Source organism: Ranitomeya imitator, chromosome 3 (genome assembly GCF_032444005.1).
Source record: "Ranitomeya imitator isolate aRanImi1 chromosome 3, aRanImi1.pri, whole genome shotgun sequence".
NCBI lineage: Eukaryota > Metazoa > Chordata > Amphibia > Anura > Dendrobatidae > Ranitomeya > Ranitomeya imitator.
The window spans coordinates 181,159,866-181,176,750 of NC_091284.1; the positions used below are offsets into that span (position 1 = coordinate 181,159,866).

Sequence of the window (16,885 nt, forward strand, 5' to 3'; positions counted from 1 at the left end):
ATATATATATATATATATATATATATATATATATATATATATATATATATATATATATATATATACACATACACACACACACACACACACACATCATGAAAGCGCTAGGGCAGAAGAGGTTGTTGATTCCCATGGTTCATATGTTTGATACAGAAGTAGAGTATTTTCATAGTTCAATATTTTAATTGGAATGGAATAAAAAGAACAAGACAATGTACATAAATCAATATATCGTTATGTTGACATTGTTACTTGACAAAGAAATTGGTTGGGTTCTAAAAAGAATGGTACACGAGAGCGGATGAACAAAAACAAATGTAATCCCTAATAAATGGTAAAAGATATGCCGACAGTTGCGCTACAATTGTTGGTGCTGCCATGAGACAGCCCCTGGACCATTGAAAAAGTCACAGTATTTTTCCCTGCAATTTGTCGCGTCATCATTGTTCCTTCCGGATCCCAGACTTTCCAGGCCAGAAACCCTGTGCTCATCTAGACGCCATTCTCCCTGGGTTATATCCCCGTTTGCAGGGTCAACAGAGTCTACATACTGTGGAGGGCTGTATGCAGTGGCATCACGGCGGCGCAAAAAGTTGTGGAGGACGCAACAAGCAAGAACCACAGAGTCTATAGACGATAGTTTCATGTTCATTGCAGTGTGGAAAACACGAAATCGGTTTGCCATGATTCCAAACGCATTCTCCACAACGCGTCTAGCTCTCGAAAGCCGGTAATTAAATATGCGCCGCTCAGGTGTCAGAGTTTTCTGGGAGAATGGCTTCAAAAGGTTGGGATGCAGTGGGAACGCCTCATCTCCGACAAACACAAAGTTCATGTTTTCAGTAGTGTCACTGTTGGGAGGCAAGGCCAGTTTGTTTTCTTTCAAGCGGTCCCCAAAATCGGTTAGCTCCAAAACTCCGCCATCAGATAATCTCCCGTTAATCCCTACAGACACACTTACAAATTCGTAGTTCGCATTAACGAGGGCCATCAGAATTACGCTGAAATAACCCTTATAGTTATAATAAAAGGAGCCGGAGTGTGGTGGTTGGGTGATGCGGACATGTTTCCCATCCAAGGCACCCCCGCAATTAGGGAACTGCCATTGCTCATGAAATCCCCTTGAAATCTCTTTCCAATCATCCGGGGTCTCTGGGAAAGGCATGTAATTTTGGTGTAAAGCAGAGATAATTGCTTTACATGTCTCCGGAATTATGACGCTGAGTAGGGTTCGGGAAATCGCAGCGCAGTAATGCAAGTCTTGCATAGACCTTCCAGTCGCCAGGAACCGGAGCGTAACAGCCAGTCTCTCATCCACAGGGACAGCAGCTCGCATCCTTGTATTTTGCCGCCTAATATAAGGTTCCACAGCTTCAAGTAGGAAATTAAATGAATCCTCGGACATTCTCAGGTAGTTCTTGAAATCATGCGGGTTGTTCTCCTTCAGTTCCCTGATTAGGCCCATGTGGGACAATTGATTCCTCTTCTGCAGCCACTGTCTGGTCCACATGCGGCGCTGTCGCTTTGCACGATTGTTTCGCGCTTCAGCCTCCAGCTGGTTCTGAGCTTCTAACAGCAATGCAGCCGCTACAATCGCAGGTACATCCGAAAGAGACATGGCAACCTGAAAAAGCACAATAAAAAATAATTATTACATATGATTTGCTAAAGTGACACAAGACAACCAATACTGTTAAATAGTGTTCACACATCTTTTTTTTTTTTTTTTTTTGTTATAAGGCAAAGTTCACATTAGCGTTTTGTTCGGTGCAGCCACGGCAATGCATGTGCCACTATATTTTACCTAGGGGCCTGAAATAACATGTGTTGCCCTATCGTTTTGTGAATCATGCGTCAGGACACAGAGGACGATGCATGATGTTTTTTTTCTGACCCTAAAACCATGGAAAAGTTAATGCATGGGTCACAAAAAGCGGCGTTGGGCATGTGCTCACATATCTGTTCAGCGTTGCATCTCAGACGCTGCCCTGTTCTACAGAAATGTGAACATAGGATTTAATGGAAATTTATATTTACATGTGTAATAAGCAGCGTTTAACACTACAGCTGCACCTCATTAACATCCCAAAATTACGATACAAGCTACTACAAAACTGAAAGCAAGACAATAAACGCTGTGACTTGGTAACGGGAACGCCAAAAAAAAAAAAAGGATGTCTGGAGCCGGCGTCACAAACGCGACGCTGTGCATAATCAGAGACGCTATAGCGATGCCGATCGCGCCGCAGCTAGGACCTCCTCTGGGCGTGGTTAGGCGGTGCCGTACAGCGTCTATCTTTAGAAAATGGCGGCGAGACAGCGCTGTGCTCCTCTGGGGCAGGCCGAGGTGCGTTTTTTTGTGGACAGAATGGATGCCCTCGACTATGAGGGACGGAGGAGCCGGCCTGCCCACCCAAATTTGCACAAGAATGCAGTGCTGGGCCGCATTGCAGAAATGATGGAGAGGAGGTTTAGCATCCGGCGCAGTGCGCTGCAACTGCGCAAGAAGTGGGCCGACCTGCGCTATAAGCAGCCACTCCATCTGGCACACTTGCGAGCGGAGGCAAAGCAAGGCAAGTATCAGAATGGTGGAATTGGAAGACGCACGGTACCGAGCGGGGGGAAATGGGAGACTCGTGCCCGTGGTTGCCAACTTGTCCGGGACTTACGAGGACAAAAATTTAATATTTTCTTTTCAAATTTCTATAGTGTCCAAGCGCAAAAATGCGTTGTCGCGTAAAAATTGGTCAGGTCATGAATTCCATAATCTCCACCCCCCATATTTAATTTATACGGATGTCCGCAATTGTAATCCCGATTGGCCTGAAATCATTACGTGGAGGTTGGCAACCCTGCTCGCACTGCCAGTAGGGGGAAACAGGAGACGTGCACTGCCGTGAGGTGCTTCCTATGTTCTATATATGTAATTACATTTAGCTTGTCAAAATTGATTTTTACTCCTTCCCGCAAATGGCCTCTTTTTTTTTTTTTTTTTCTACAGCTCTGTACTTTTGTTGTCTAAACATGGCGATTTCTTTTTTTTAATTTTTTTGTGTAGAGAGACGCCGCCGGCACCAGAGGGCACTGGCCTCCACCACAGCGGCCAGCAGCAGGCCACAGCCTGGACCGTCACGTAAGTTATCCATCATTCATTTCAATTTTATAACTGCATATGGGACTTTACAGGGGAGCAGAAATATAGAATACATTACAGATGCTGCCGAATTTCGATAGGCTCCTAACTTTTGCTGTCAATGTTGTCTAGTTTTATTGTGATGTCTACAGCTCTGTACTTTTGTTGTCTAAACATGGCGATTTCTTTTTTTTATATTTTTGTGTAGAAAGACGCCGCCGGCACCAGAGGGCACTGGCCTCCACCACAGCGGCCAGCAGCAGCCCACAGCCTGGACCGTCACGTAAGTTATCCATCATTCATTTCAATTTTATAACTGCATATGGGACTTTACAGGGGAGCAGAAATATAGAATACATTACAGATGCTGCCGAATTTCGATAGGCTCCTAACTTTTGCTGTCAATGTTGTCTAGTTTTATTGTGATGTCTACAGCTCTGTACTTTTGTTGTCTAAACATGGCGATTTTTTTTTTTTATATTTTTGTGTAGAAAGACGCCGCCGGCACCAGAGGGCACTGACCTCCACCACAGCGGCCAGCAGCAGCCCACAAGCTGGACCGTCACGTAAGTTATCCATCATTCATTTCAGGCTCCTAACTTTTGCTGTCAATATTGTCTAGTTTTATTGTGATGTCTACAGCTCTGTACTTTTGTTGTCTAAACATGGTGTTTCTTTTATTTTTGTGTAGAGAGACGCCGCCGGCTACAGAGGGTACTATCCTCCCCCACATCTTCCAGCAGCAGCAGCAGCAGCCCACAAGCTGGACCGTCACGTAAGTTATCCATCATTCATTTCAAAATTATAACGGCATATGGGACATAAGAGGTGAGCTGAAATATTGTATACATTACAGATGCAGTAACCCCACCGCAGTCCACTACTCCGCCCTTCCGCTACCCATCTTCCTCCCCCGGCTCGGCATCATTCTCCCCAGAGGCGAGCATTCGTAAGTGACGATAAACTGCGAGCGGTTCCCCACAGCGAGTTCAATTGTTAAACAGATATGATTTTGATTACTTTTAGCTCCGGGAACTCTGGCCCGAGACAGGGGATGGGTGGTCAGCAGCTCCAGTGATGGACAACAGGCGTCCCTTCTCCGTAAGTATACAGACAGTGGGAGGGGTTATCGGTGGGATGTCACATTTGACAGCGACTAATAAAATGCAACCAATAAAAAAAAGACCTCTGGGACAGGACAAAAAAAAAAGACTTTTATTCTATCTTCGATCTACAGAACCGGACACTGTGAGAGAGCTGCTGGCCAAACAAGAGGGACTGGAGCGGACAGTAGCGCTCTTGGAGCGCACAGTAGTGCTGCTGCAGCATCAAGTGCAGCAACATGGACGCACGCTGCGACACCTTTTGGCGCGCGGGCGTTAAAAATGTTTTTTTTTTCTGTTTTTCTGTAGTGTTTTGTTGAAAAAAAAAAAAAAACAGTTCAGTTTCTAAAAAAAAAAAAATTTCGTTCCTTTAAGTTGTGTGCTGTTTTATTTACTAGCGGAGCACGCCAGGGCCAGCCAAGGCAGACACAAGAGAATTAGTTAACCTTTCCATATAGTGTGTGCAAAATTGGCAGACAGCTAGTTTACCTTTCCATATGGTGTGTGCAAAATTGGCAGACAGCGCAACTGAGTTTGCAAATCGCATAGTAATGCCTCCATCTTGTGCGTCTGCTTGCCAGATGCACAAGATGGCTGCCGGAGGTGTTTTATCCATCATTACACCATATACATAGATAAACATTATTGAATAGCCATAACTATACACAAAAGAAACAAACAACTGAAAGACATTTCATACCGTTGATGAGCAAGAAAAGAAACGATGAAGACGCCTGCAGTAGAATACGTTCTAGACAGAACGTCCACGGGAGAAGAGGATCGTAGCTGGCGAAGGATCGTTCCGAACAGGACGCTGGAAAGGCAGAAGACCGTGAAGACACAGCGCTCCAACAATATGAATCAATCGCTGTAGAGTTGCGGTTTATATTCCGGGACGCCGTAACGTCACATCCTGGGTGTCTCCCTGTGCAGAAAACACACCTATCTGGCTACGTCTGCATCGTTAGATCGTTACACTCTTGCTGTGTGACACTGAGCAAACGACTAGCGAGGACGATCTGTGAGTCGCTGTTACGTCACTATATCGCTCCAGCATCGTTCGTAGGTTGGTGTGTTTGGCATCTCTGCAGCGACCTAAACAGCGACGTTCCAGCGATCTTATTTTGGTCGGATCGTTGTCGTTCTCGTTGTAAAATCGTCTAGTGTGACGGTACCTTTACTGTTGTAGCTCCAGGGGGGGATCTCTGTAGATGTTTATCTCAGGAGAGGTGATATATTATAGAGATGTCAGGACTGCGTCTTTGATCATCACATTAGCTAAGCATCAGGCCAAAGGGCAGTTACTCCATGGCAGTTAGTCAGGGCAGGAGTCAGGTAACCCACACTCTGCTCTCCCTTTTATCCATGTGCTTTATTCCTATCCTCCTATATTCCCTTGCCATCCAAATTCACCGCCCAATCCCCCTTCATCACAACTCCTATACATCAGTCCCTCTATACTTTCCTCTCCCATGTACAGCTCCCATGCACTTCTCACCTTCCTGAAAAACGTCAGTCCATCTTGCACAAACACACTGCACAAAAAATCTTCGTACAATTTCAAAAACTTCTTGCTTTTTATCTTCCTACTCCTACTGATTTCGGCGGACATCTCCCCCAACCCCGGCATTATTGCCCTGGGTGGCATATGGGGCCTGGTGGGCAGAGGGGGCCCGCATCGGGCCCCGTCTCATTTCCTCACCGGGCCCCTACTGGCAGGCGAAACCGGGCCCTTAGCGGCGCTGCAGCAGTTTAATGCTATTGATGAGCGGGCCCGTGCCTGCATGTCAATAGTTAACAGCCGCCAGCCAATTAGAGGCTGGCAGCTGTTAGGGGTCGAGTTCCCGCTTCTGCACAGGGGGAATCTCGAGCCACTTCCGCTGCGGTCTCCCATTCTTGTCCAGCCGCAGTGGAGCCTGCTCAGCAAGGACGTCGGTCCCAGCGTCTTGCTCATTCTCACTCTGTTCTGAGAGTTAGTGCTGCTTCTCCAGTCTCTGCCATTAAAGTCAGTGCTGGTCAGCAGCGAGCGGACTTCTCTGGGACTAAGTCCTTGTCTGCATGTACTGAGCATGCCCAGCGTAAGGTCTCCCGTTGGAGATCGAGGGTCATGTGCTCAGGCTCTGCAGCACATTCCATTGGTCCTCTTGGCAGGTCCTAGAAGGGCAAAAGTGCTGTGGCCACTTCCTGTGCTGCTGCTATATAAACTGCGCATGACCGCACGGCCATGCGCTAGTATTGTCTAACAATTGCTAATGTGTGTATGTTGTGAGTGCAAGTCGTCCTTGGAAACCCCTACCCTAGTGAATGTCTGTTCGCGGAAGGTGTATGGCTGCTACCTAGCGCCCGACTTAGCCTACAGCACTAAACACACATCTCAGCGTCCTGTAGCTGTGCCTGCCAGTACGGCGCCGTGCGCCTGCCTTGCGCTTTCCATACCCGAGTCTGGGTGGTTAGTGGCGTCCGTTAGTGCGGCATCGCTCGCACTCTTGTGCACTTATATTTCTTTAGGTTCTCTACACACCCAGTTGCGGTGTTACGCCAGCAAGGGTCTAATCGGGCTCCAATCCCTTCTGGGGTTAAGTCCGCTGACCACTTGCTCGCGCACTAGTGCGGTACTGCGGTCCTGTGAATTAACAGGATCGCTTTCTTCACGCTGGGTGAGGTTTAACCCACGCGTGTATCCTTTAGTGTACCGCCATATTGTCCGTCTTGCTAGCTGCAGGGTCTTTTACCTGCACGGTGGACCTCGGACTGCGAACGCACCTAGTTTCTTACCATCTATACTTGGTGCGTTCCGCCAGTCCTTAACAGCAGCTGACATCAGCTGCAGCATGAATGTCGTTGGTGTCTGACGTCATTGTCAGTCACCGGCGAGTGCGCACTTCAGCTGCGTGGAGGGAGCTTCGCCGCAGGAGTGCGGCAAGGTAAGAACTTTTTTTATTGAGAGCGGTGATCAGGGGGGCCCAGGGTGGCAGAAAGCTGGACACTGGGGCGGCAGAAGGCTGGACACTGGGGCGGCAGAAGGCTGAACACTGGGGCAGCAGAAGGCTGGACACTGGGGCGGCAGAATGCTGGACATTCGGGCAGAATGCTGGACACTGGGGTGGCAGAATGTTGGGACTGGGGCAGCAGAATCCTGGACACTGGGGTGGCAGAATCCTGGACACTGGGCTGGCAAAATGCTGGATACTGGGGTGGCAGAATGCTGGACACTGGGGTGGCAGGATCCTGGACACTGAGGTGGCAGAATCCTGGATACTGGGGCGGCAGAATCCTGGACACTGGGGTGGCAGAATGCTGGACACTGGGGTGGCAGAATGCTGGACACTGGGGCGGCAGAATGCTGGACACTGGGGAGGCAGAATCCTGGACACTGGGGTGGCAGAATCCTGGACACTGGGGCGGCAGAATGCTGGACACTGGGGCAGCAGAATGCTGGACACTGGGGCAGAATGCTGGGGCGGCAGAATGCTGGACAGGGGGGTGGCAGAATGCTGGACAGGGGGGTGGCAGAATGCTGGACAGGGGGGTGGCAGAATGCTGGATACGGGGGCAGAATGCTGGACATTGGGGCAGAATGCTGGACACTGGGGGCATGACTGGAAACATGGGGCAGGATTGCAGACATAGGGGCAGATTGGAGATACAAGCATGATTGGAGACACGGGACATGATTGGAGACACGGGGCAGGATGAAAGACATGGGGGCATGAATGGAGACACTGGGGGCAGGATTGGAGACAGATGGGGTCACCAGTAGTGTTGAGTGATACCTTCCGATATTCGAAAGTATCGGTATCGGATTGGATCAGCCGATACCGGTAAAATATCGGATCTCACCGATACCGATACCCGATACCAATGCAAGTCAATGGGAGAAAAATATCGGAATTAAAATAAACCCTTTATGTCCTTGCAGCCTAATTCCACATGAAGGAAAACAACTACGAATAACGTAGAATGTAGCGTAGGAGGTGGAGGAGACATTAAAGGCATAGAGGTTTAGCTCATTCAAATGGAATAGCAGGAATTATAAATTTTTTGGAGGAGACATTAAAGGCATAGAGGTTTAGCTCATTCAAATGGAATAGCAGGAATTATAAATTTTTTAAGACGTTCGGCGTTACAAAGATTTTGACTATGTTTAGATTTGTTAGATTTTGTCAGATATTTGTGTTTCTCTACTTCCATGCTTGGCACCTTTTTTTTACTTCTACCACACTTTCTTCTTCATAATCCTCAGCAGCATCTTTTTCATCAACTTCTTCTCCACCTTATTCATCTTCTTCTTCACCTTCTTCCTATTCTTCTATTTTCAAAAAAATCTTCATATTCTTCTCATTCAACTCTTCTTCGTCTTCATATTCAACTTCATAATCTCCTTCATATTCTTCTTCTTCATCAAAATCTTATGTGTGACAGGCATTCCTGTAGTTGTTACCTCCAAAGTTTGAAGATTACACCTTCCGTTCTGCCTGTCACAAAAGATTTAAAACTGGATTTGTCCGCGTTCAGTTTGGCCTGCAGCAGTAGGTTTTATCCAGGGGCACCACGAGGAGGAATGGACTCACCCCCATACATTGCTTAGTCTTCTTCTGCTTATAATTTAGATAATATCTTTTGCTCTGATTTTTAGTCTTATGCTTAATGTTCTGCTTTTTGTTCTGCAGCTTCTTGTTCTTTTGCTTTTCGGTCTTCAGGGTCATCATGCTTAGGCTCTTGAACTTGGAACTGTAGCAGGAGGTACAAGAAGGCCGAGGAACTGCCGAGAACCAGTTGACAGTACTGGAACCCGGATGGCTACCCGAAGGTAGAAGAGCCAATGGCACGACCGAGGACCAGCTGACGGTGCTGGAACCCGGTTACTAAGCAGGAGGTACCCGTGCTACAAAGCACTACCAAGGACCGCCTGACATTGGCGGAACTCGGATACCCAGAAGGAGGCACCTAAGCCAAATGCTCTGCCCAGAACCAGCTGACGGTGCTGGAACCAGGATGTGGAGCAGAAGGTCCACAGGAGAAGAGAGAACAGCTAGGCTGTGAGGCTGCCGCAGTTACCGAACACCAACAGTCCTACAGGGGGAGCTTGGCCTACTGGCACTAGAGAACCAGCCTTGATTGCCACTTTCCGCAGCCCACATAGGAAGCTCCTAAACTGGAGGCACCATGGAGTTGGCTAACCCGACCGCAACACGACGGGACAACGTATAGGAGTCTAAGTGACCTTGACACTACCCAGAACCAGCTGACGGTGCTGGATCCAGGCTGGGCAGGAGGGAGTACCCATGACAAAGACACTGCCGAGAACCAGCTGACGGTACTGGAACCTGGATGCGTTGCCCAAGTGTGCAAGAGCCAATGGCACGACCGAGGACCAGCTGACGGTGCTGGAACCCGGTTACTAAGCAGGAGGTACCCATGCTATAAAGCACTACCAAGGACCGCCCGACATTGGCGGAACTCGGATACCCAGAAGGAGGCACCTAAGCCAAAGGCTCTGCCCCGAACCAGCTGACGGTACTGGAACCAGGATAGGGAGCAGAAGGTATAAGAGCAAAAGACACTGCCAAGAACCAGCTAACGGTACTGGAACCCGGATGGCTACCCGAAGGTAGAAGAGCCAATGGCATGACCGAGGACCAGCTGACGGTGCTGGAACTCGGTTACTAAGCAGAAGGTCCCCATGCTACAAAGCACTACCAAGGACCGCCTGACGTTGGCGGAACTCGGATACCCAGAAGGAGGCACCTAAGCCAAAGGCTCTGCCCCGAACCAGCTGACGGTACTGGAACCAGGATGGGGAGCAGAAGGTTTAAGAGCAAAATACACTGCCGAGATCCAGCTAACGGTACTGGAACCCGGATGGCTACCCGAAGGTAGAAGAGCCAATGGCATGACCGAGGACCAGCTGACGGTGCTGGAACTCGGTTACTAAGCAGAAGGTCCCCATGCTACAAAGCACTACCAAGGACCGCCTGACGTTGGCGGAACTTGGATACCCAGAAGGAGGCACCTAAGCCAAAGTATCTGCCCGGAACCAGCTGATGGTGCTGGAACCAGGATGTGGAGCAGAAGGTCCACAGGAGAAGAGAGAACAGCTAGGCCGCGAGGTTGCCGCAGTTACCGAACACCAACAGTCCTACAGGGGGAGCTTGGCCTACTGGCACTACAGAATCAGCCTTGATTGCCACTTCCCACAGCCCACATAGGAAGCTCCTAAACTGGAGGCACCATGGAGTCGGATAACCCGACCGCAACACGACGGGACAACGTATAGGAGTCTAAGTGACCTTGACACTACCCGGAACCAGCTGACAGTGCTGGAACCAGGCTGGGCAGGAGGGAGTACCCGTGACAAAGACACTGCCGAGAACCAGCTGACGGTACTGGAACCTGGATGCGTTGCCCAAGTGTGCAAGAGCCAATGGCACGACCGAGGACCAGCTGACGGTGCTGGAACCCGGTTACTAAGCAGGAGGTACCCATGCTATAAAGCACTACCAAGACCGCCCGACGTTGGCAGAACTCGGATACCAGAAGGAGGCACCTTAGCCAAAGGCTCTGCCCGGAACCAGCTTACGGTACTGGAACCAGGATAGGGAGCAGAAGGTATAAGAGCAAAAGACACTGCCAAGAACCAGCTAATGGTACTGGAACCTGGATGGCTACCCGAAGGTAGAAGAGCCAATGGCATGACCGAGGACCAGCTGACGGTGCTGGACCTCGGTTACTAAGCAGAAGGTCCCCATGCTACAAAGCACTACCAAGGACCGCCTGACATTGGCGGAACTCGGATACCCAGAAGGAGGCACCTAAGCCAAAGGCTCTGCCCCGAACCAGCTGACGGTACTGGAACCAGGATGGGGAGCAGAAGGTTTAAGAGCAAAAGACACTGCCGAGAACCAGCTAACGGTACTGGAACCCGGATGGCTACCCGAAGGTAGAAGAGCCAATGGCATGACCGAGGACCAGCTGACGGTGCTGGAACCCGGTTACTAAGCAGAAGGTACCCATGCTACAAAGCACTACCAAGGACCGCCTGACGTTGGCGGAACTTGGATACCCAGAAGGAGGCACCTAAGCCAAAGTATCTGCCCGGAAACCAGCTGATGGTGCTGGAACCAGGATGTGGAGCAGAAGGTCCACAGGAGAAGAGAGAACAGCTAGGCCGCGAGGATGCCGCAGTTACCGAACACCAACAGTCCTACAGGGGGAGCTTGGCCTACTGGCACTACAGAATCAGCCTTGATTGCCACTTCCCACAGCCCACATAGGAAGCTCCTAAACTGGAGGCACCATGGAGTCGGATAACCCGACCGCAACACAACGGGACAACGTATAGGAGTCTAAGTGACCTTGACACTACCCGGAACCAGCTGACGGTGCTGGAACCAGGCTGGGCAGGAGGGAGTACCCGTGACAAAGACACTGCCGAGAACCAGCTGACGGTACTGGAACCCGGATGCATTGCCCAAGTGTGCAAGAGCCAATGGCACGACCAAGGACCAGCTGACGGTGCTGGATCCCGATTACTAAGCAGGAGGTACCTGTTGTGAATTCTGTGGCAGAGCTCCCTCCTGTGGTCACAAGTGGTACTTCGGCTCATTCTCTCTGTGAGCTTCCGTTGGTGGAGGAAAGTGGTACTGCGGCTTCTGAGTTTCCTTCCTCAGGTGATGTGGTGAAGTCGTTAGGTGCTGCTCTATTTAACTCCACCTTGTGCTTTGATCCTGGCCTCCAGTCAATGTTCTAGTATTGGACCTGTTTCCTCCTGGATCGTTCCTGTGGCCTGCTGCTCTGCATAGCTAAGTTCTGCCTTGCTATTTTGTTTGCTGTTTTTTCTGTCCAGCTTGTCTATTTGTTTTTTCCTGCTTGCTGGGAGCTCTGGGACGCAGAGGGTGTACCTCCGTGCCGTTAGTTCGGTACGGAGGGTCTTTTTGCCCCCTTTGCGTGGTTTTTGTAGGGTTTTGTGTTGACCGCAAAGTTATCTTTCCTATCCTCGCTCTGTTCAGAAAGTCGGGCCTCACTTTGCTAAATCTATTTCATCTCTACGTTTGTCTTTTCATCTTTACTCACAGTCATTATATGTGGGGGCTGCCTTTTCCTTTGGGGTATTTCTCTGAGGCAAGGTAGGCTTATTTTCTATCTTCAGGCTAGCTAATTTCTCAGGCTGTGTCGAGTTGCAAAGGGAGCGTTAGGCGCAATCCACGGCTGCCTTTAGTGTGTTGGTGAGGATTAGGGATTGCGGTCAGCAGAGTTTCCACGTCTCAGAGTTCGTTCTATGTTTTTGGGTTATTGTCAGGTCACTGTATGTGCTCTGACCTCAATGTCCATTGTGGTACTGAATTACCTTATCATGACAGTACTGGAGGCCAAAAGTACTAATGATTCTCAATAGAGGGAAAAAAGAAGTTCTGAGACCATTTTTTTTTCTCTGCACTGTGTTTTGTCTTTTTTTTCCCCTAGACATTTGGGTGTTTCAGGACACAGGTGTAGCGATGGACATTAAGGGTCTGTCTTCATGTGTGGATCAGCTCACGGCAAGAGTACAAAATATTCAAGACTTTGTGGTTCAGAATTCTATGTTAGAACCGAGAATTCCTATTCCTGATTTGTTTTTTGGAGATAGAACTAAATTTCTGAGTTTCAAAAATAATTGTAAACTATTTCTGGCTTTGAAACCTCGCTCCTCTGGTGACCCAGTTCAACAAGTTAGGATCATTATTTCTTTTTTACGTGGTGACCCTCAGGACTGGGCATTTTCTCTTGCGTCAGGAGATCCTGCATTAAGTAATATCGATGCGTTTTTCCTGGTGCTCGGATTGCTGTACGATGAACCTAATTCAGTGGATCAGGCAGAGAAAAATTTGCTGGCTCTGTGTCAGGGTCAGGATGAGATAGAGGTATATTGTCAGAAATTTAGAAAGTGGTCCGTACTCACTCAATGGAATGAAGGTGCGCTCGCAGCTATTTTCAGAAAAGGTCTCTCTGAAGCCCTTAAGGATGTCATGGTGGGATTTCCTATGCCTGCTGGTCTGAATGAGTCTATGTCTTTGGCCATTCAGATCGGTCGACGCTTGCATGAGCGTAAATCTGTGCACCATTTGGCGGTATTACCTGAGCTTAAATCTGAGCCTATGCAGTGCGATAGGACTTTGACCAGAGTTGAACGGCAAGAACACAGACGTCTGAATGGGCTGTGTTTCTACTGTGGTGATTCCACTCATGCTATCTCTGATTGTCCTAAGCGCACTAAGCGGTTCGCTAGGTCTGCCACCATTGGTACGGTAGAGTCAAAATTTCTTCTGTCCGTTACCTTGATCTGCTCTTTGTCATCGTATTCTGTCATGGCATTTGTGGATTCAGGCGCTGCCCTGAATTTGATGGACTTGGAGTATGCTAGGCGTTGTGGGTTTTTCTTGGAGCCCTTGCAGTGTCCTATTCCATTGAGAGGAATTGATGCTACGCCTTTGGCCAAGAATAGGCCTCAGTACTGGACCCAGCTGACCATGTGCATGGCTCCTGCACATCAGGAGGTTATTCGCTTTCTGGTGTTGCATAATCTGCTTGATGTGGTCGTGTTGGGGTTGCCATGGCTACAAGTCCATAATCCAGTATTAGATTGGAAATCCATGTCTGTGTCCAGCTGGGGTTGTCAGGGGTTACATGGTGATGTCCCATTTCTGACTATTTCGTCATCCACCCCTTCTGAGGTTCCAGAGTTCTTGTCTGATTACCGGGATGTATTTGATGAGCCCAAGTCCGATACCCTACCTCCGCATAGGGATTGTGATTGTGCTATCGATTTGATTCCTGGTAGTAAATTCCCAAAAGGTCGACTGTTTAATTTATCTGTGCATGAGCACGCCGCTATGCGGAGTTATGTGAAGGAGTCCTTGGAGAAGGGGCATATTCGCCCGTCATCGTCGCCATTAGGAGCAGGGTTCTTATTTGTGGCCAAGAAGGATGGTTCACTGAGACCTTGTATAGATTACCGCCTTCTAAATAAGATCACGGTTAAATTTCAGCACCCTTTGCCGTTGTTATCTGATTTGTTTGCTCGGATTAAGGGGGCTAGTTGGTTCACCAAGATAGATCTTCGTGGTGCGTATAATCTTGTGCGTATTAAGCGAGGCGATGAATGGAAAACTGCATTTAATACGCCCGAGGGCCATTTTGAGTATCTAGTAATGCCATTCGGACTTGCCAATGCTCCATCAGTGTTTCAGTCCTTTATGCATGACATCTTCCGAGAGTACCTGGATAAATTCCTGATTGTGTACTTGGATGACATTTTGATCTTCTCGGATGATTGGGAGTCTCATGTGAAGCAGGTCAGAACGGTGTTTCAGGTCCTGCGTGCTATTTCTTTGTTTGTGAAGGGATCAAAGTGTCTCTTTGGTGTTCAGAAGGTTTCATTTTTGGGGTTCATCTTTTCCCCTTCTACTATCGAGATGGACCCTGTTAAGGTCCAAGCCATCCATGATTGGACTCAGCCGACATCTCTGAAAAGTCTGCAAAAGTTCCTGGGCTTTGCTAATTTTTATCGTCGCTTCATCTGCAATTTTTGTAGTATTGCTAAACTATTGACCGATTTGACCAAGAAGGGTGCTGATGTGGTCAATTGGTCTTCTGCTGCTGTGGAAGCTTTTCAAGAGTTGAAGCGTCGTTTTTCTTCTGCCCCTGTGTTGTGTCAACCAGATGTTTCACTTCCGTTCCAGGTCGAGGTTGATGCTTCTGAGATTGGAGCAGGGGCTGTTTTGTCGCAGAGAAGTTCTGATTGCTCGGTGATGAAACCATGCGCCTTCTTTTCCAGGAAGTTTTCGCCTGCTGAGCGAAATTATGATGTGGGCAATCGAGAGTTGCTGGCCATGAAGTGGGCATTCGAGGAGTGGCGTCATTGGCTTGAAGGAGCTAAGCATCGTGTGGTGGTCTTGACTGATCATAAGAACTTGACTTATCTCGAGTCTGCCAAGCGGTTGAATCCTAGACAGGCTCATTGGTCGCTGTTTTTTGCCCGTTTTGACTTTGTGATTTCGTACCTTCCGGGCTCTAAAAATGTGAAGGCGGATGCTCTGTCTAGGAGTTTTGTGCCCGACTCTCCGGGTTCATCTGAGCCGGCGGGTATCCTCAAAGAGGGAGTAATTGTATCTGCCATCTCCCCTGATTTGCGGCGGGTGCTGCAAAAATTTCAGGCTAATAAACCTGATCGCTGCCCAGCGGAGAGACTGTTTGTCCCTGATAGGTGGACGAATAAAGTTATCTCTGAGGTTCATTGTTCGGTGTTGGCTGGTCATCCTGGAATCTTTGGTACCAGAGATTTGGTGGCTAGATCCTTTTGGTGGCCATCTCTGTCGCGGGATGTGCGTACTTTTGTGCAGTCCTGTGGGATTTGTGCTCGGGCTAAGCCCTGCTGTTCTCGTGCCAGTGGGTTGCTTTTGCCCTTGCCGTTCCCGAAGAGGCCTTGGACACATATCTCTATGGATTTTATTTCAGATCTTCCCGTCTCTCAAAAGATGTCAGTCATTTGGGTGGTCTGTGATCGCTTCTCTAAGATGGTCCATTTGGTACCCTTGTCTAAATTACCTTCCTCCTCTGATTTGGTGCCATTGTTCTTCCAGCATGTGGTTCGTTTACATGGCATTCCAGAGAATATCGTTTCTGACAGAGGTTCCCAGTTTGTTTCGAGGTTTTGGCGAGCCTTTTGTGGTAGGATGGGCATTGACTTGTCTTTTTCCTCGGCTTTCCATCCTCAGACTAATGGCCAGACCGAACGAACCAATCAGACCTTGGAAACATATCTGAGATGCTTTGTTTCTGCTGATCAGGATGACTGGGTGTCCTTTTTGCCTTTGGCTGAGTTCGCCCTTAATAATCGGGCCAGCTCGGCTACCTTGGTTTCGCCGTTTTTCTGCAACTCTGGGTTCCATCCTCGTTTCTCTTCAGGGCAGGTTGAGTCTTCGGACTGTCCTGGTGTGGATACTGTGGTGGACAGGTTGCAGCAGATTTGGACTCATGTTGTGGACAATTTGACCTTGTCCCAGGAGAAGGCTCAACGTTTCGCTAATCGCAGACACTGTGTGGGTCCCCGACTTCGTGTTGGGGATTTGGTTTGGTTATCTTCTCGTCATATTCCTATGAAGGTTTCCTCTCCTAAGTTTAAACCTCGTTTCATTGGTCCGTATAGGATTTCTGAGGTTCTTAATCCTGTGTCTTTTCGTCTGACCCTTCCAGATTCTTTTTCCATACATAACGTATTCCATAGGTCATTGTTGCGGAGATACGTGCCACCTATGATTCCATCTGTTGATCCTTCTGCCCCGGTTTTGGTGGAGGGGGAGTTGGAGTATATTGTGGAGAAGATTTTGGATTCTCGTGTTTCAAGACGGAAACTCCAGTATCTGGTTAAGTGGAAGGGTTATGCTCAGGAAGATAATTCCTGGGTCTTTGCCTCTGATGTCCATGCTCCCGATCTTGTTCGTGCCTTTCATATGGCTCATCCTGGTCGTCCTGGGGGCTGTGGTGAGGGTTCGGTGACCCCTCCTCAAGGGGGGGTACTGTTGTGAATTCTGTGGCAGAGCTCCCTCCTGTGGTCACAAGTGGTACTTCGGCTGATTCTCTCTGTGAGCTTCCGTTGGTGGAGGAAAGTGGT

General features: G+C 48.7%; 1 protein-coding gene across 1 annotated transcript; it reads right to left on the reverse strand.

Moving 5' to 3' along the window:
• Window positions 1–117: 117 nt before the first annotated feature.
• Window positions 118–5,377, reverse strand: LOC138673078 (uncharacterized). Its single transcript, XM_069761669.1, has 2 exons — window positions 4,937–5,377; window positions 118–1,624 (listed from the first exon to the last, which is right to left on the reverse strand). The coding sequence occupies exon 2, from the start codon at window positions 1,616–1,618 to the stop codon at window positions 359–361; it is 1,260 nt and encodes a 419-aa protein (XP_069617770.1). The 5' UTR covers window positions 1,619–1,624; window positions 4,937–5,377; the 3' UTR covers window positions 118–358.
• Between the last annotated feature and the right edge of the window lie 11,508 nt (window positions 5,378–16,885).